At 40.6% G+C, this 15,265-nt stretch overlaps 4 protein-coding genes across 4 annotated transcripts; all 4 read right to left on the bottom strand.

Annotated features, from left to right (window-relative positions):
- Positions 1-98: 98 nt before the first annotated feature.
- Positions 99-2,757, bottom strand: LOC135351170 (uncharacterized). The gene is made up of 2 exons (XM_064550111.1): positions 1,623-2,757; positions 99-1,524 (listed from the first exon to the last, which is right to left on the bottom strand). The coding sequence occupies exon 2, from the start codon at positions 1,240-1,242 to the stop codon at positions 250-252; it is 993 nt and encodes a 330-aa protein (XP_064406181.1). The 5' UTR covers positions 1,243-1,524; positions 1,623-2,757; the 3' UTR covers positions 99-249.
- A 1,225-nt stretch (positions 2,758-3,982) lies between these two features.
- On the bottom strand, positions 3,983-5,975 carry LOC135351029 (uncharacterized). The gene is made up of 2 exons (XM_064549924.1): positions 5,569-5,975; positions 3,983-5,422 (listed from the first exon to the last, which is right to left on the bottom strand). The coding sequence occupies exons 1-2, from the start codon at positions 5,869-5,871 to the stop codon at positions 4,406-4,408; spliced, it is 1,320 nt and encodes a 439-aa protein (XP_064405994.1). The 5' UTR covers positions 5,872-5,975; the 3' UTR covers positions 3,983-4,405.
- Positions 5,976-6,406: 431 nt separating this feature from the next.
- LOC135351167 (mucin-2-like) lies at positions 6,407-10,593 on the bottom strand. Its single transcript, XM_064550107.1, has 3 exons — positions 10,448-10,593; positions 7,774-9,614; positions 6,407-7,665 (listed from the first exon to the last, which is right to left on the bottom strand). Exons 2-3 carry the CDS (start codon positions 9,342-9,344, stop codon positions 6,489-6,491), a joined length of 2,748 nt encoding a protein of 915 aa, XP_064406177.1. The 5' UTR covers positions 9,345-9,614; positions 10,448-10,593; the 3' UTR covers positions 6,407-6,488.
- Positions 10,594-10,621: 28 nt separating this feature from the next.
- On the bottom strand, positions 10,622-15,241 carry LOC135351165 (uncharacterized). Its single transcript, XM_064550106.1, has 3 exons — positions 14,534-15,241; positions 12,203-13,841; positions 10,622-12,101 (listed from the first exon to the last, which is right to left on the bottom strand). The coding sequence occupies exons 1-3, from the start codon at positions 14,601-14,603 to the stop codon at positions 10,907-10,909; spliced, it is 2,904 nt and encodes a 967-aa protein (XP_064406176.1). The 5' UTR covers positions 14,604-15,241; the 3' UTR covers positions 10,622-10,906.
- Positions 15,242-15,265: the final 24 nt, after the last annotated feature.

Consider the following 15,265-nt stretch of genomic DNA (forward strand, 5'->3'; position numbering starts at 1 on the left):
CACATTTTAGGTCAAAGCACGATGCCAAATTACATTAATGCATTATTGAACTAAACAAGGACAGACTCAATAATGACTGTCTGTTGTTGGTACGCTGATAACATTGACATTATTATGGTGTACGCCTCACTGGTGAAGGGGGGGGGGGTGCCGCATAAAGAGAATGACTTGTGGTTAAATAAAAAGTTGACTAATCTAACGGTTTTTACCTGAATAAAAAAATTAAAAACTACGAGTCGCTACGAGTCCCTATAAATCTTCATCACTAGATTCACTATGATTGTTATCATCGTGTTCATCTTCTTTAGGCTGATCGATTTCCACGACATAATCGAGTTTAGGCATTTCTGGTCGGCGTTCTACTTCACCAGAGAGGCGCTGTATAGCGTCGTCATCGTTTGGTTCGCTACTTGGTGCATGGGTCTGGAGAAAAAACAGATGGCTCTGCAGAATCATCAATAGAGGTACGTTCCTCAGTGGTAGTAAGTTCCTCAGTATAGTGGTACGTTCAGGCCTTTCTTCGGTCTGAGGTGGTGGTGTGTGTTGGTTAGATGTGACACTCTTCATCTTCTCAGCTTTGTATTCATCCACTTTCCTGTCTCTCTTTTGTAAGGTGGATGCGTGTTCGTCAGAGTGAATGTTATTGGGTGGAATTAGGTTCGCATGGCCTGTCACAGTTGAGTGATTAATTTCTGGTCCATTGTTTGGAGTTTCTTCGGATGCTTGAACAGGAACAAAGATGTCCGCTCCATCACTCTCTTCAGAAATAGTGGGTGAGGACTGAGAAGCATGATGAGGAGGATCGGCATTACAAGGTATTTCTTGAACGCTTTTTTCAGTTTCAACATTACGAACTTCTTTACTCCAGTTTGTGGTTGGTAGCGGTGTGTCTGACGTCAAAATAGTAGCTTTATTCTCTTCTCTGTCTTGTACATGTACAGCAACAGCATCCATTAAATGTTCAGCTGCCTCTGTTGTAGGGGATGGAGTAGATGTTAGATTGACATTTGTGTACTGAGTCTGAGGTTCCTCTAAGGGGATCGCTGGCACTTCAGATGGCGTTAACTTGTCTGCTGGTTGAACAGCTTCCGTGTCTCTATATACAGCTTGCATCTTTTTGAGATTCTTGACTTGCCAAGTCTGATTGTGTGGTCGTATCGCTATCAGGAGGTGAGGTTGAAATTGGAACATCGACGCTTGTATGTGGCGGACTACGAGATGCAAAGATAGGTGGTGGTACATTCGGAGGGGATTCGCTATCAGGTGAAGGTGGTGGGTTAGTTAACAGTGTCGGCAGTTGAGATTGTGCTAGTGATCCTTGATGATCTGAAGTGATTACAGATTGGTTGTGTGGAGAAGGTGGTAGGGCAGGTATCAATGGTAGCTCTTCATTGTTATGTAAGGAGCTGTGTTCTGAATGTGTACCTTTATAGGTACCATCTTCTACACGTAACCTCGGTGGGTCTGACATATTGGTAGATTGTAATAATTATAAGCGATTCAGGAAGGGGTAGATTTTCACGCCTGGATGGGAAAAAAATTATGCTGTCAATATATACATGTACGTGCAATCAAGCCTCAATGATATTATTATGTAACAATAGTGCTCATCATTACCTTACTCATTCATTTCAATCTCATAGATATTTTGCACTCTCTTTCTTTTGTGTTTCACAATCAATCCCAAGAAAACACAGACAAATAGCAACATCAGTAAAATAAAACTTCCAATGACAATCCCAGCCACCTCTCCAGTGAGAAGTATGAATGGGCTGCTGATTGTTTGTTCTGGGGTAGTAGTAATATATATTAGTTAGTTGTTGATTCTGAGATCATAGTTGCAGCACTAGTTGCAGCATTGGTTGCAGCACTAGTTGGTGGTTCTACAAAGTTGTTCATGGTACTAACAGCAGCAGTAGTTACCATGGGAACGGTAGCGGAAGTAGTGGGTGGTTGAGTTGGTTGATCAGTGAAGCATGAGAACTCAAGAGTTTGGGAAAAAAAGCCGATAACTCAAAGGAAACATTACTGACATGAATTGGAGTGGATGGATCAGGGCAAGACAGGTCCAATAGAGCGGAGGAGGTGGAGTTACTGAATCGATTATCAATCACTATGATGATTGACTTGAGCGTCTGTGGCTAGAATAGTGGTAAGGTTTCCCAGTACATTGGTAAGCACAGTGAAGCCATTAGTAGACGATCCAACAAAGAAAAGTAGTCCTCTTATTTCCACACAGTCACCCACATAAGGTACAGACAAATCCAAAGGGAAGGGAATCGCATAATCCATTAATGAATTTATGATTACATTTTCACTAACTTCAAGATATGTGTCCCTGCTTCCAGAACAGTAGAATCTAGTTCTTGTCACAACAGGTTCACTTCTTCGACAGAAATCTACTTCAACAGTTACGTTGTTATTACAGTTGGCCAATAGAGAACTGTCTTCAAATATCACTACTTGGTGCATTCCATTATCGAAGCATTGTTCAATGGCAGGATCACTCAAACTAATATCTTGGTCGTTGATCGAGGAGTCACTGATGTCAACTCTGAGATAGTAGAAAAATGTATTTCCAAACCAGTAGAGATTGGTGAACCCAGTACAAGAAGAGAGAAAACCTCGAGAAATGTAAAAATCCAAATTATGACTTCTTGGAGCAATATAGAGATCAAAGCTTGAGAGTTCCAGTTGATCAAAGTTCAACACCGTCCTATACACATCCAACAATACTACACCATCATTGCTCGTGAATTCATACAAAAATATGTCGTCTTGAACGAACGTTGTAAGTGAGCAAGTTATGCCAGGCAAGAAGAAAAAATGCTGGTCGATAAATATCAGTCTATTGTTCAGTCTGTCAAATAAAGCAACAACAGTTCCATTTCCAACAGCCACTAAAACGGCAACTCTATACTTCCATCAATAGTAAAAACACTGACATCACAACGCCCATTTCGATCCCCACATGTCTGAGATGGAAGCTGTACACTTGGGAACACGACATCAGTGTAGGTGGTGGTATTGCCTGAGGGGCTCACAGCAGCTGCTGAGATTGTTAAATTGTCAGCACTTTGGAAAGCACTAAAAAGATAACCTGGAGAGGATGCTGCAGGGAGAACAAATTATAAATATGCTTACTTGACCAAACAAGGAATATAGTCAGATGAGGTACGACACTTTTTTTCCCCATTGTGATGATGTTTGCTTAGCTGGCAGTTTATCGCAACCATGCCACGACAAACTCTAGGCTTGTAGAACGCTTATAACCGACTGTTTAGCTAGCTCTGTACGTTGCTCAAGGTAAACCAATGTCAAAAAGATTGGAATGCAATTAGAATAGAGATCCTGAGATGCGTGTCGTACCTCCTCTGAGGACTAGTGCATGGTGGAAATAATATTCCCACAAGATTGTTGGCTTAAAATATTTATCATGCATGCACCCAATAAACCGTGTAAGCTGCATGCACAGGGACAACACTTTTAGCAACATGACCCTCCCACTGCACTGGACAAATGTACTAACAATGACCACACATAAAATGCCTAGTAACGAATAGCAATGAGGTAGTTACCACAAATCAGTACCACCACAATACCAATAGCTATAGTCAACACACCTTTGAAGTGAATAATTATAGTTAACTACTCGTACATTGGAGATAGATTAACAGCCATATATATGTATATAAAGCGCTGGAACTCCGTACACACTCTTCCTAAGCATGCACGACAAACGTTTGTCATGTTTCTGAACCAACGCGTCTACATAATAGATATACATGTATACGTATGTCACACCGACACAATGTAGGCATTCATAGATACACTCAATTGAAGCTGTATCCAATGAATGTATTGATATGGAATACCTAGCTTTTAATAGTCCAGTACGTGTATGTGCTATGTGTGAATAAGCAGGCTATACATATGTAGTCAAACATTAATTGCTAACACACCTTCACAACTAGCTCCTATAGAGCTATTTCATGTGACGTCACAGTCACGTGAAAAATGCCTAGTCAGCCATGTTGGTGTACAGATATTCATAATATCACAGCCAAAAAGAAGGGTGGGGCTCACCATAGATACTATAAATCACAGTCATGGTTTTGTGCGTAGTGATAGGCTGCTCGAAGCGCTCTGGGCGAGATAAAGAAGTATCCTTCTATAGAATTCCTGCTATAATAAATGGCAGGAGTGCTGTTGAGAAAGAGCTCAGTAAAAAAAGGAGAAACGGATTTCTGGCTGCCATTTCACGAGAAGGTCTCACCAATAAGATATTGGTGAACGATCGAATTTGTTCAAGACATTTCATTTCTGGGAAGCCCGCCTATCTTTTTGATAAGAATAATCCTGACTGGCTGCCTTCCTTACACCTTGGCCATGAGAAACAAATGATTCATTCAGAAATACGTTCACCTTGATGAGAGTAAGGGCATTTAACCTCTAATACACCTGTTCCACAGCATGTGCAATTGATTATACCATCTGGTGAGGCACCGATATATGGCCATTCATTACTAATGAATAAACCGTTGTCTCGTACTTCAAACTCAGCATGCACTTGAGTAGATTTTGCAAAATATCGATCTCTTGCTGGTTTTTCGTGTTTGCAACCCCAGGTAGTTTGCTTGCTTTTGAAACAAAAAGCCTCGGGATAACAAACACGTTTTACTAAGCTCTGGGAAGGGTTTAAGGCATCGGTGTGACAAACAGCTTTCATTTTTGACGCAGTCACCCTTCCAGCTCGAAATTTAAACCAAAGATTAGACTTAGCCTGATTCCTGGTTTCGATTTCAACCTTTTCTGCTTGATTCTTAGTTAAAAGTATCTTAAGTGATGCACATTCGTTAAGGAGCTCTTGATATTCTAGAGTCATGAATTTAGGATCATGAAGCAACTGAAGAGGCCTAGGAAGTTCATTACATTTTACAAATTTGTCCGAATAATTAGGAACCAATGAGAGTACTACTGGTATTGTACCGCAATGATTTAAGCTCTCAAAAAAATCACTCATTTCCTTTTCATCAGGGATATTTGTGTATACCTTTTGCTCTGTGCTAGTAGCAGGATGATTATCAGATTGTTGCTGTTTAGAAGTAGAGGAGGAATCGATCATTTCGTCCAATTTTCTTTTTTTACTATTTGTAGAAGTGAAGTCAATGTGCCTGACGGGTTTGTATTCTATCTTCTTCAAAAAAGATGGCAAAAGCCATTCACACTTGGTTTGCGTACACGTTTCCTTTCCTTTAATCCTGTAAGCAGCTTCCAGATAAAACAGTACTGCCGCTATATGCGTACAAACCTCTCCAAGGCCAGCCATACAATTACAGTGAGCACAAGACACAGCACCTGTCAAATCAAGTATGATCCAACATGCCAAAGGAGTATCGTTTAAGCGCTGAGAATGTCGAACCTATAATTTATAGAAAAGATTTGTTTACTGTCCATATAGTACATACGTATCTACATGTAAGCTACATGAGCAAGTGAATTCAAGCATTGCATACTACTTCATCAGTGTCATAATCAGTACATGCATCTCATTATCTATGCACTTACACGGCCAACTGTGAGGTATGATCCACACACTGTCCAGGTACTGACATCCTTGACCCATCCACAAACAAACTGATTGTATGCTTCAAGCGATTTTCTGGCTTGGAATTGTTTAGATGTGATGAAACTAGTCTGCAGGATCAAGTAAGAGACAATATCACTTGCCTCTAGTGGTGGAACATGATCTACTGGCTTTCCAAGGGCTGCTGAAAATGGATCTAGACCACCAATCACTGCTATTTTCTCTTTGTATCGCTTTATAGCCTCCAATCCCAGAGTTGCAGCGTATGAAGATAGATGCTGCATCTGCACGATAGCTAAATGCCGTATTTGCTACACCTGCCTGTGTTGAACAGTACACCATGCGTGGGCGGATGGATGAAATGGATCACGTGATGAAATAGCTCTATACATAGTACACACAGTAGAGTCAGTCTCTAGGCAACCAGTTCATCCTCTGTACAATATAAGTGTATAGCATCTATATCTAGTCTAGCTGTACTGTACTATGGACATCCTATATCGATATCGACATCCACAGACTCTAAATATTAAATGGTATTGGTCATTGCTGATAAAAAATGAATTTGCACACACTTGCAAAATTGCGATAAGATCCACCAGACTCACTTTTATAACCAAAATACGTATCATTATGGATGCACATTCCAATGTTTGCCAACATGCTATGCACATTGAAAAAACAAGGACAGACTAAGTCAATGGTAAACGATCAGTAATGGGATCTCTAAGCATACCGATAAAATTAATGTTATTGTTTGGTGTACACCTCACTGGTGAAGGGGGGGGGGGGGTGCCGCACAAGGAGAATGACTTGTGGTTGAATAAAAAAGTTTGACTAATGGTTTTTACCTGAATAAAAAAAATTGGAAAATTAAAAAACTACGAGTCGCTACGAGTCCCTATAAATCTTCATCACTGGATCTACTATAATTGTTATCATCGTGTTCATCTTTTTCTTTAGGCTGATCGATTTCCACGACACAATCGAGTTTGGGCATTTCTGGTCGGCATTCTACTTCACCAGAGAGATGCTGTATAGCGTCGTCATTGTTTAGTTCGCTACTTGGTGGGTCAGGAGAATAAATAGATGGCTCTGCAGAATCATCAACAGAGGTACGTTCCTCAGTAGTGGTACGTTCCTCAGTGGTGTTAAGTTCCTCAGTAGTGGTACGTTCAGGCCTTTCTTTGGTCTGAGGTGGTGGTATGTGTTGGTTAGATGTGGCACTCTTCATCTTCTCAGCTTTGTATTCATCCACTTTCCTGTCTCTCTTTTGTAAGGTGGCTGCGTGTTCGTCAGAGTGAATGTTATTGGATGGAATTAGGTTCGCATGGCCTGTCACAGTTGAGCAATTCATTTCTGGTCCATTGTTTGGAGTTTCTTCGGATGCTTGAACAGGAACAAAGGTGTCCGCTCCATCACTCCCTTCAGAAATAGTGGGTGAGGACCGAGAAGCATGATGAGGAGGATCGGCATTACAAGGTATTTCTTGAACGCTTCTTTCAGTTTCAATATTACGAACTTCTTTACTCCAGTTTGTGGTTGGTAGCGGTGTGTCTGACGTCAGAATAGTAGCTTTATTCTCTTCTTTGTCTTGTACAGCAACAGCGTCCATTAAATGTTCAGCTGGCTCTGTTGTAGGGGATGGAGTAGATGTTAGATTGACATTTGTGTACTGAGTCTGAGGTTCCTCTAAGGGGATTGCTGGCACTTCAGATGGCGTTAACTTGTCTGTTGGTTGAACAGCTTCCGTGTCTCTAGAGCTCGCATTTTCTTGAGATTCTTGACTTGCCAAGTCTGATTGTGTGGTCGTATTGCTGTCAGTGGGTGGGGTTGGAATTGGAACATCGACGCTTGTATATGGCGGACAACGAGATGCAAAGACAGGTGGTGGTACATTTGGAGTGAGTTCGCTATCAGGTGAGGGTGGTGGGTTAGTTAACAGCGTCGGCAGCTGAGATTGTGCTAGTGATCCTTGATGATCTGAAGTAATTACAGATGGTGTCAATGGTAGCTCTTCATTGCGATGTGAGAGGCTGGCAGATTGTGACTTAAGAAAGGGTTCTGGATTTGTAAGCCTGCATGAGTATGAGAAAAATTATGCATGTCAAATACACATGTAATCAAGCATAAAATATGGGTGCAAATAGTACTTATTATTACAATGTGATACTAACATTACTTACTCAATCTCATTAATGTCATAGCTCTTTCTTTTGCGTTTCACAATCGAAAAACAGACACAAAATACAAGCAACAATATCAATGTCAGTAAAAGTCCAATTCCAATTAAAATCCCAGCCAGCGCTCCAGTAGTGAGACCTGTGGAGTCAACAGTCTTCGGCGAACTAGTCGTTGGCATAACGATGATGGTATAGAGGTTGGTAGCACTGTTATTTATAGTCGTGAAAGGGCCGGTTATTGGTTCTGGGGTAGTAGTAGCATTGGTTATTGGTTCTGGGGTAGTAGTAGCATTGGTTGTTGGTTCTGGGGTAGTAGTAGCATTGGTTATTGGTTCTGGGGTAGTAGTAGCATTGGTTGTTGGTTCTGGGGTAGTAGTAGCATTGGTTATTGGTTCTGGGGTAGTAGTAGCATTGGTTGTTGGTTCTGGGGTAGTAGTAGCATTGGTTGTTGGTTCTGGGGTAGTAGTAGCATTGGTTATTGGTTCTGGGGTAGTAGTAGCATTGGTTATTGGTTCTGGAGCATTGGTTGTTGGTTCTGGGGTAGTAATAGCATTGGTTGTTGATTCTGGGATCATAGTTGTAGCATTGGTTGGTGGTTCTACAGTGGTACTATCAGCAGCAGTGGTTACCATGGAAACAGTAGCGGTAGTGGAGGGTGGTTGAGTTGGTTGATCAGTGAAGCACGAGAATTCAGAGTTTGGAAAGAAAGCCGATAACTCAAACGAAACATTACTGACATGAATTGGGGTGGATGGATCCGAACAAGACAGGTCCAATAGAGCGGAGGAGGTGGAGTTACTGTACAGTATAAACCGATTATCAATCACTTGATGATTGACTTGAGCGTCTGTGGCTAGAATAGTGGTAAGGTTTCCCAGTACATTGGTAAGCACAGTGAGGCCATTAGTAGACGATCCAACAAAGAAAAGTAGTCCTCTTATTTCCACACAGTCACCCACATACGGTACAGACGAATCCAAAGGGAAGGGAATCGCATAATCCACTGATGAATTCATGATCAAATTATCACTAACTTCAAGATATGTGTCCCTGCTTCCAGAACAGTAGAATCTAGTTCTTGTCACTACAGGTTCACTTCTTTGACAGAAATCTACTTCAACAGTTATGTTATTATTGCAGTAGGCCAATAGAGAGCTGTCTTTAAATATCACTACTTGGTGGGTTCCATTATCAAAGCATTGTTCAATAGCAGGATCACTCAAACTAATATCTTGGTCGTTGATTGAGGAGTCACTGATGTCAACTCTGAGATAGTAGAAAAATGCATTTCCAAACCAGTAGACATTGGTGAACCCAGTACAAGAAGAGATAAAACCTCGAGAAATGTAAAAATCATAATTAGTACTTCTTGGAGCAATATAGACATCAAAGCTTGAGAGTTCCAGTTGATCAAAGTTCAACACCATCCTATACACATCCAACAATACTACACCATCATTGCTCGTGAATTCATAGCATAAACCATACAAAAATATGTCGTCTTGAACGAACGTTGTAAGTGAACAAGTTATGCCAGGCAAGAAAAAAAATGCTGGTCGATAAATACAATCCATTGTTCAGTCTGTCAAATAAAGCAACAATAGTTCCATTTCCAACAGCCACTAAAACGGCAACTCTAGTACTTCCATCAATAGTAAAAACACTGACATCACAACGCCCATTTCGATCCCCACATGTCTGAGATGGTAGCTGTACACTTGGGAACACAACATCAGTGTAGGTGGTGGTATTGCCTGAGGGGCTCACAGCAGCTGCTGAGATTGTTAAATTGTCAGCACTTTGGAAAGCACTAAAAAGATAACCAGCAAAGGTTTGAGAGGATGCTGCAGGGAGAACAAATTATAAATATGTTTACTTGACCAAACACGGCATATAGTCAGATGAGGTACGACACTTTTTTTTCCATTGTGATGATGTTTGCTTAGCTGGCAGTTTATCGCAACCATGCCACTACAAACTCTAGGCTTGTAGAACGCTTGTAACCGACTGTTTAGCCAATGTCAAAAAGATTGGAATGCAATTAGAAGAAAGATCACGAGATACGTGTCGTACCACCTCTGAGGGCTAGTGGTGGAAACAATTATTATTCCCACAAGAGATTGTTGGCTTAAAATATTTATCATGCATGCACCCAATAAACCGTTTAAGCTGCATGCACAGGGACAACACTTAGCAACATGACCCTCCCACTGCACTAGTCCACTGCACTGGAATGTACTGACAATGACCACACATAAAATGCCTAGTGACTATTATTATGAATAGCAATGAGGTAGTTACCACAAATACCACAATAGCGTATAGTAAACACACCTTTGAAGTGAAATAGTTAACCACTCAAATAAAGTATATTGGAGATAGATTAACAGCCATATATATGTATATAAAGCGCTGGAACTCCATACATACTCTTGCTAAGCATGCACGACAAACAGTAGACTTTGTCAATGTTTTTGAACCAACGTCTACATATTATATAGATATACATGTATATGTATGTGACACCGATTACAATGTAGGCATTCATAGATATACTCAATTGAAGCTGTATTGATATGGAATACCTAGCTTTATGCCCAGTACGTGTAATGATGTACTATGTGTGAATAAGCAGGCTGTACTGACATATGTAGTCAAACATTAATTGCTAACACACCTTCACAACCAGCTCCTGTACATAGTACACACAGTAGAGTCAGTCTAGGTAACCAGTTCATCCTCTGTACAATATAAGTGTATAGCATCTAGTCTAGCTGTATTGTTGACATCCTATCCTAGCTCCTATCCCATATCCACAGACTCCGGCACCAGACTTAAATATTGAATGGTATTGGTCATTAATATTGCTGATAAAAAAAAATGAATTTGCACACACTTACAAAATTGCTATGCACATTGAAAAAACAAGGACAGACTAAGTCAATGGTAAAAGATCAGTAATGGGATCTCTAACTTAAGTATACCAATAAAATGTTTGGTGTACACTTCACTGGTGAAGGAGGGGGGGTGCCGCACAAGGAGAATGACTTGTGGTTGAATAAAAAAGTTTGACTAAATGGTTTTTACCTGAATAAAAAAATTGGAAAATTAAAAAGCTACGTGTCGCTACGAGTCCCTATAAATCTTCATCACTGGATCTACTATAATTGTTATCATCGTGTTCATCTTCTTTAGGCTGATCGATTTCCACGACACAATCGAGTTTGGGCATTTCTGGTCGGCATTCCACTTCACCAGAGAGACGCTGTATAGCGTTGTCACTGTTTAGTTCGCTACTTGGTGGGTCAGGAGAATAAATAGATGGCTCTGCAGAATTATCAACAGAGGCACGTTCCTCAGTGGTGTTAAGTTCCTCAGTAGTGGTACGTTCAGGCCTTTCTTCGGTCTGAGGTGGTGGTGGTGTGTGTTGGTTAGATGTGGCACTCTTCATCTTCTCAGCTTTGTATTCATCCACTTTCCTGTCTCTTGTTTGTAAGGTGGCTGCGTGTTCGTCAGAGTGAATGTTATTGGATGGAATTAGGTTTGCATGGCCTGTCACAGTTGAGCAATTCATTTCTGGTCCATTGTTTGGAGTTTCTTCGGATGCTTGAACAGGAACAAAGGTGTCCGCTCCATCACTCTCTTCAGAAATAGTGGGTGAGGACCGAGAAGCATGATGATGAGGATCAGCATTACAAGGTATTTCTTGAACACTTATTTCAGTTTCAACATTACGAACTTCTTTACTCCAGTTTTTAGTTGGTAGCGGTGTGTCTGACGTCAAAATAGTAGCTTTATTCCCTTCTCTGTCTTGTACAGCAACAGCGTCCATTAAATGTTCAGCTGGCTCTGTTGGAGGGGATGGAGATGTTAGATTGACATTTGTGTACTGAGTCTGAGGTTTCTCTGAGGGGATTGCTGGCACTTCAGATGGTGTTGACTTGTCTGTTGGTTGAACAGCTTCCGTGCCTCTACAGCTTGCATCTTCTTGAGATTCTTGACTTGCCAAGTCTGATTGTGTGGTCGTATCGCTATCAGGAGGTGAGGCTGAAATTGGAACATCGACGCTTGTATGTGGCGGACTACGAGATGCAAAGACAGGTGGTGGTACATTCGGAGGGGGTGGGCTATCAGGTGAGGGTGGTGGGTTAGTTAACACTTTCGGCAGTTGAGATTGTGCTATTGATCCTTGATGATCTGAAGAGATTACAGATTGGCTGTGTGGAGAAGGTGGTAGGGTAGGTAGCTCTTCTTTGTGATGTAAGGGGGTGTGTTCTGAATGTGTATCGTCAACTTCAGACTCTTCTATCATGTCGGGCGTATTACGTAAACTGTATCGGAGAAAAATATGTGTGTAAATACATGTACGTGTAATCCAGTCTCAAATATACATAAACAGTACTTATTACTACCAATATAATTTATTACTTACACGTCCATTGGAAGCATTTGAACAGCTTCCGTGTTTCCACAGCTCGCATCTTCTTGAGATTCTTGATGAGTAGACCATGATAAAGAGTAGCGCCTTTTGCGTTTCAAAATCAATCCCAAGCAAACACCGACACATACAAGCAAAAGCAATAATATCAGTGAAACAAAACTTCCAACGGCAATCCAAACCACCGCTCCAGTGGTGAGACCAGTGGAGATACCAGTCGGCGGCAAACTATTCGTTGAAGTGTTAGTATCATTGCGGGTGGTCATTGTCGGTTGGCTGTCGGTATTAGTATATTCAGGTCCAGACGTGAATGGGGTGGTTGTTGGTTCTGGGGTACTGGTAGCATTGGTTGTTGATTCTGGGATCATAGTTGTAGCATTGGTTGGTGGTTCTACAGTGGTACTATCAGCAGCAGTAGTTACCATGGGAACGATAACAGCAATGGTGGGTGGTTGAGTTGGTTGAACAGTGAAGCACGAGAACTCAGAATTTGGAAAGAAAGCCGATAACTCAAACGAAACATTGCTGACATGAATTGGGGTGGATGGATCACGGCAAGACAGGTCTAATAGAGCGGAGGAGGTGGAGTTACTGTACAGTATGAATCGATTATCAATCACTTGATGGTTGACTTGAGCGTCTGTGGCTAGAATAGTGGTAAGGTTTCCCAGTACATTGGTAAGCACAGTGAAGCCATTAGTAGACGATCCAACAAAGAAAAGTAGTCCTCTTATTTCCACACAGTCACCCACATAAGGTACAGACGAATCCAAAGGGAAGGGAATCGCATAATCCATTGATGAATTTATGATCAAATGATCACTAACTTCAAGATATGTGTCCCTGCTTCCAGAACAGTAGAATCTAGTTCTTGTCACTACAGGTTCACTTCTTTGACAGAAATCTACTTCAACAGTTATGTTATTATTGCAGTAGGCCAATAGAGAGCTGTCGTCAAATATCACTACTTGGTGGGTTCCATTATCAAAGCATTGTTCAATGGCAGGATCACTCAAACTAATATCTTGGCTGTTGATTGAAGAGTCACTGATGTCAACTCTGAGATCATATAAAAATGCATTTCCAAACCAGTAGACATTGGTGAACCCAGTACAAGAAGAGAGAAAACCTCGAGAAATGTAAAAATTATTACTTCTTGGAGCAATATAGAGATCAAAGCTTGAGAGTTCCAGTTGATCAAAGTTCAACACCGTCCTATACACATCCAACAATACTACACCATCATTGCTCGTGAATTCATAGCATAAACCATACAAAAATATGTCGTCTTGAACGAACGTTGTAAGTGAACAAGTTATGCCAGGCAAGAAGAAAAAATGCTGGTCGATAAATATCAGTCCACTGTTCAGTCTGTCAAATAAAGCAACAACAGTTCCATTTCCAACAGCCACTAAAACGGCAACTCTAGTACTTCCATCAATAGTAAAAACAGTGACATCACAACGCTCATTTCGATCCCCACATGTCTGAGATGGTAGCTGTACACTTGGGAACACGACATCAGTGTAGGTGGTGGTATTGCCTGAGGGGCTCACAGCAGCTGCTGAGATTGTTAAATTGTCAGCACTTTGGAAAGCACTAAAAAGATAACCAGCAAAGGTTTGAGAGGATGCTGCAGGGAGAAAAACATGTTTGTTTATTACTGAGTTTACCGAGTCCATTTATTTGACCACAAAGGGGGTGGAATTGACTAGTGGTGAACCGGTGAAACAAACCCACAAAGAAGAGATTGGTTGTCTTGTGTGCATGCAATAAACCACTAACTGTAAATATGTAAAGCTCAGTATTATGTATAAATTATACATGTACAGGTATAATGAAATAACCGACTTAGCAACCCAACTGAAAATACAAATGTACGGGTGTGGTGATCCCACACATAAAATGCCGAGTCACTATAATGAGTAATCAATGAGGGTAGTTACCACAATTACTAAACAGTAAACACACTAAATTTATAACTAGATCTAAGTTTCTAAGTTCAAACTGTGCTACAAGAAAATAATGGGCTATATTCCTATAAGGGATACACTGACATGGCAGATTGTATCTCGCACAGACTTACAACAGCAATATAAATACACGTACTTCTTTCTAGCTAGCTGTATTACTCTGCAGGACACACGTACTTACAGGAACATGTTTTTCACGTAACGTACGTAGATATGTTATTCAAGGCTGCCATGGTCAATCAATCGCTGTATCTGATGAATTTATAGATACGGAATCTCATGCTAGCTTTATAGCCTTGTATATATCTATGACTTGTGTCAGTTTACACAAAACTTGTTATTAATAACAAACCTTGACAGTACGCTCCTGTACAAAGTAGAAAGACATACAGTACAGCCAGTCTTGATAACCAGTAAATCATCCTGTGAGATCTACTTTTGTGCACTTATAGCTAGCTAGCTAACTAACTAGCCTTAGCCTCTAGGCGCTAGGTGCACACTTGATTCATGACTCAGCACTCGAACTCTATAAGAATGGAAATGATCACTAGATAATTATATATACGTACTATTACTGGCCTCATATCCTTTGAATCACAAATGAAAAAGCAATTAATTGTAGTAGCAACCAATGAAATTCATTATATAATGTTTCATAGACTTTTCATTGATAACAGCTTTAACTGTAAAACATCATGAAATCAAAGCATACCCATGAAAATACAATTAGTTCACCATGATTTTCGTATTCACGTTGTATTCACGGTGATTTGATGGGTATGCTGTTTTTGACAACTTTATTCAATCCATGAAACTAACAGTAAAATAAAAATTATTAATTTTTGGCCTGATAATGATTGCAGCAGGTAAATTTATGGCCTAAATTTAATATCATGTGAGCACTGAGCAAAGTTAACATAAGAAAGTTTGGATCATGTCTGGTGGATCTTGCAGACACCCCTCCATAAAGCAAGAGAAGACCATTGAGTTCTCATTAAGTCTTAGACTTTGTTGGTTGCTTTTCTTTTCTTTTTTCAGAATTTCTATATAAAGCCCAGTGCAGCAGTTTTTTTTTTTTTTTTTT

The sequence above is a fragment of the Halichondria panicea genome, chromosome 17 (assembly GCF_963675165.1).
Source record: "Halichondria panicea chromosome 17, odHalPani1.1, whole genome shotgun sequence".
Taxonomy (NCBI): domain Eukaryota; kingdom Metazoa; phylum Porifera; class Demospongiae; order Suberitida; family Halichondriidae; genus Halichondria; species Halichondria panicea.

Coding starts and splice junctions, on each gene's coding strand:
- LOC135351170 (XM_064550111.1), bottom strand. CDS start 1,242: ATGTACCACCACCTATCTTTGCATCTCGTAGTCCGCCACATACAAGCG.
- LOC135351029 (XM_064549924.1), bottom strand. CDS start 5,871: ATGCAGCATCTATCTTCATACGCTGCAACTCTGGGATTGGAGGCTATA. Junction 5,423..5,568: donor CATACCTCACAGTTGGCCGT/GTAAGTGCATAG, acceptor TATAAATTATAG/GTTCGACATTCTCAGCGCTT.
- LOC135351167 (XM_064550107.1), bottom strand. CDS start 9,344: ATGGATTGTATTTATCGACCAGCATTTTTTTTCTTGCCTGGCATAACT. Junction 7,666..7,773: donor TATGACATTAATGAGATTGA/GTAAGTAATGTT, acceptor ATACTCATGCAG/GCTTACAAATCCAGAACCCT.
- LOC135351165 (XM_064550106.1), bottom strand. CDS start 14,603: ATGATTTACTGGTTATCAAGACTGGCTGTACTGTATGTCTTTCTACTT. Junction 13,842..14,533: donor TACAGGAGCGTACTGTCAAG/GTTTGTTATTAA, acceptor TTCTCCCTGCAG/CATCCTCTCAAACCTTTGCT. Junction 12,102..12,202: donor CAAATGCTTCCAATGGACGT/GTAAGTAATAAA, acceptor TCTCCGATACAG/TTTACGTAATACGCCCGACA.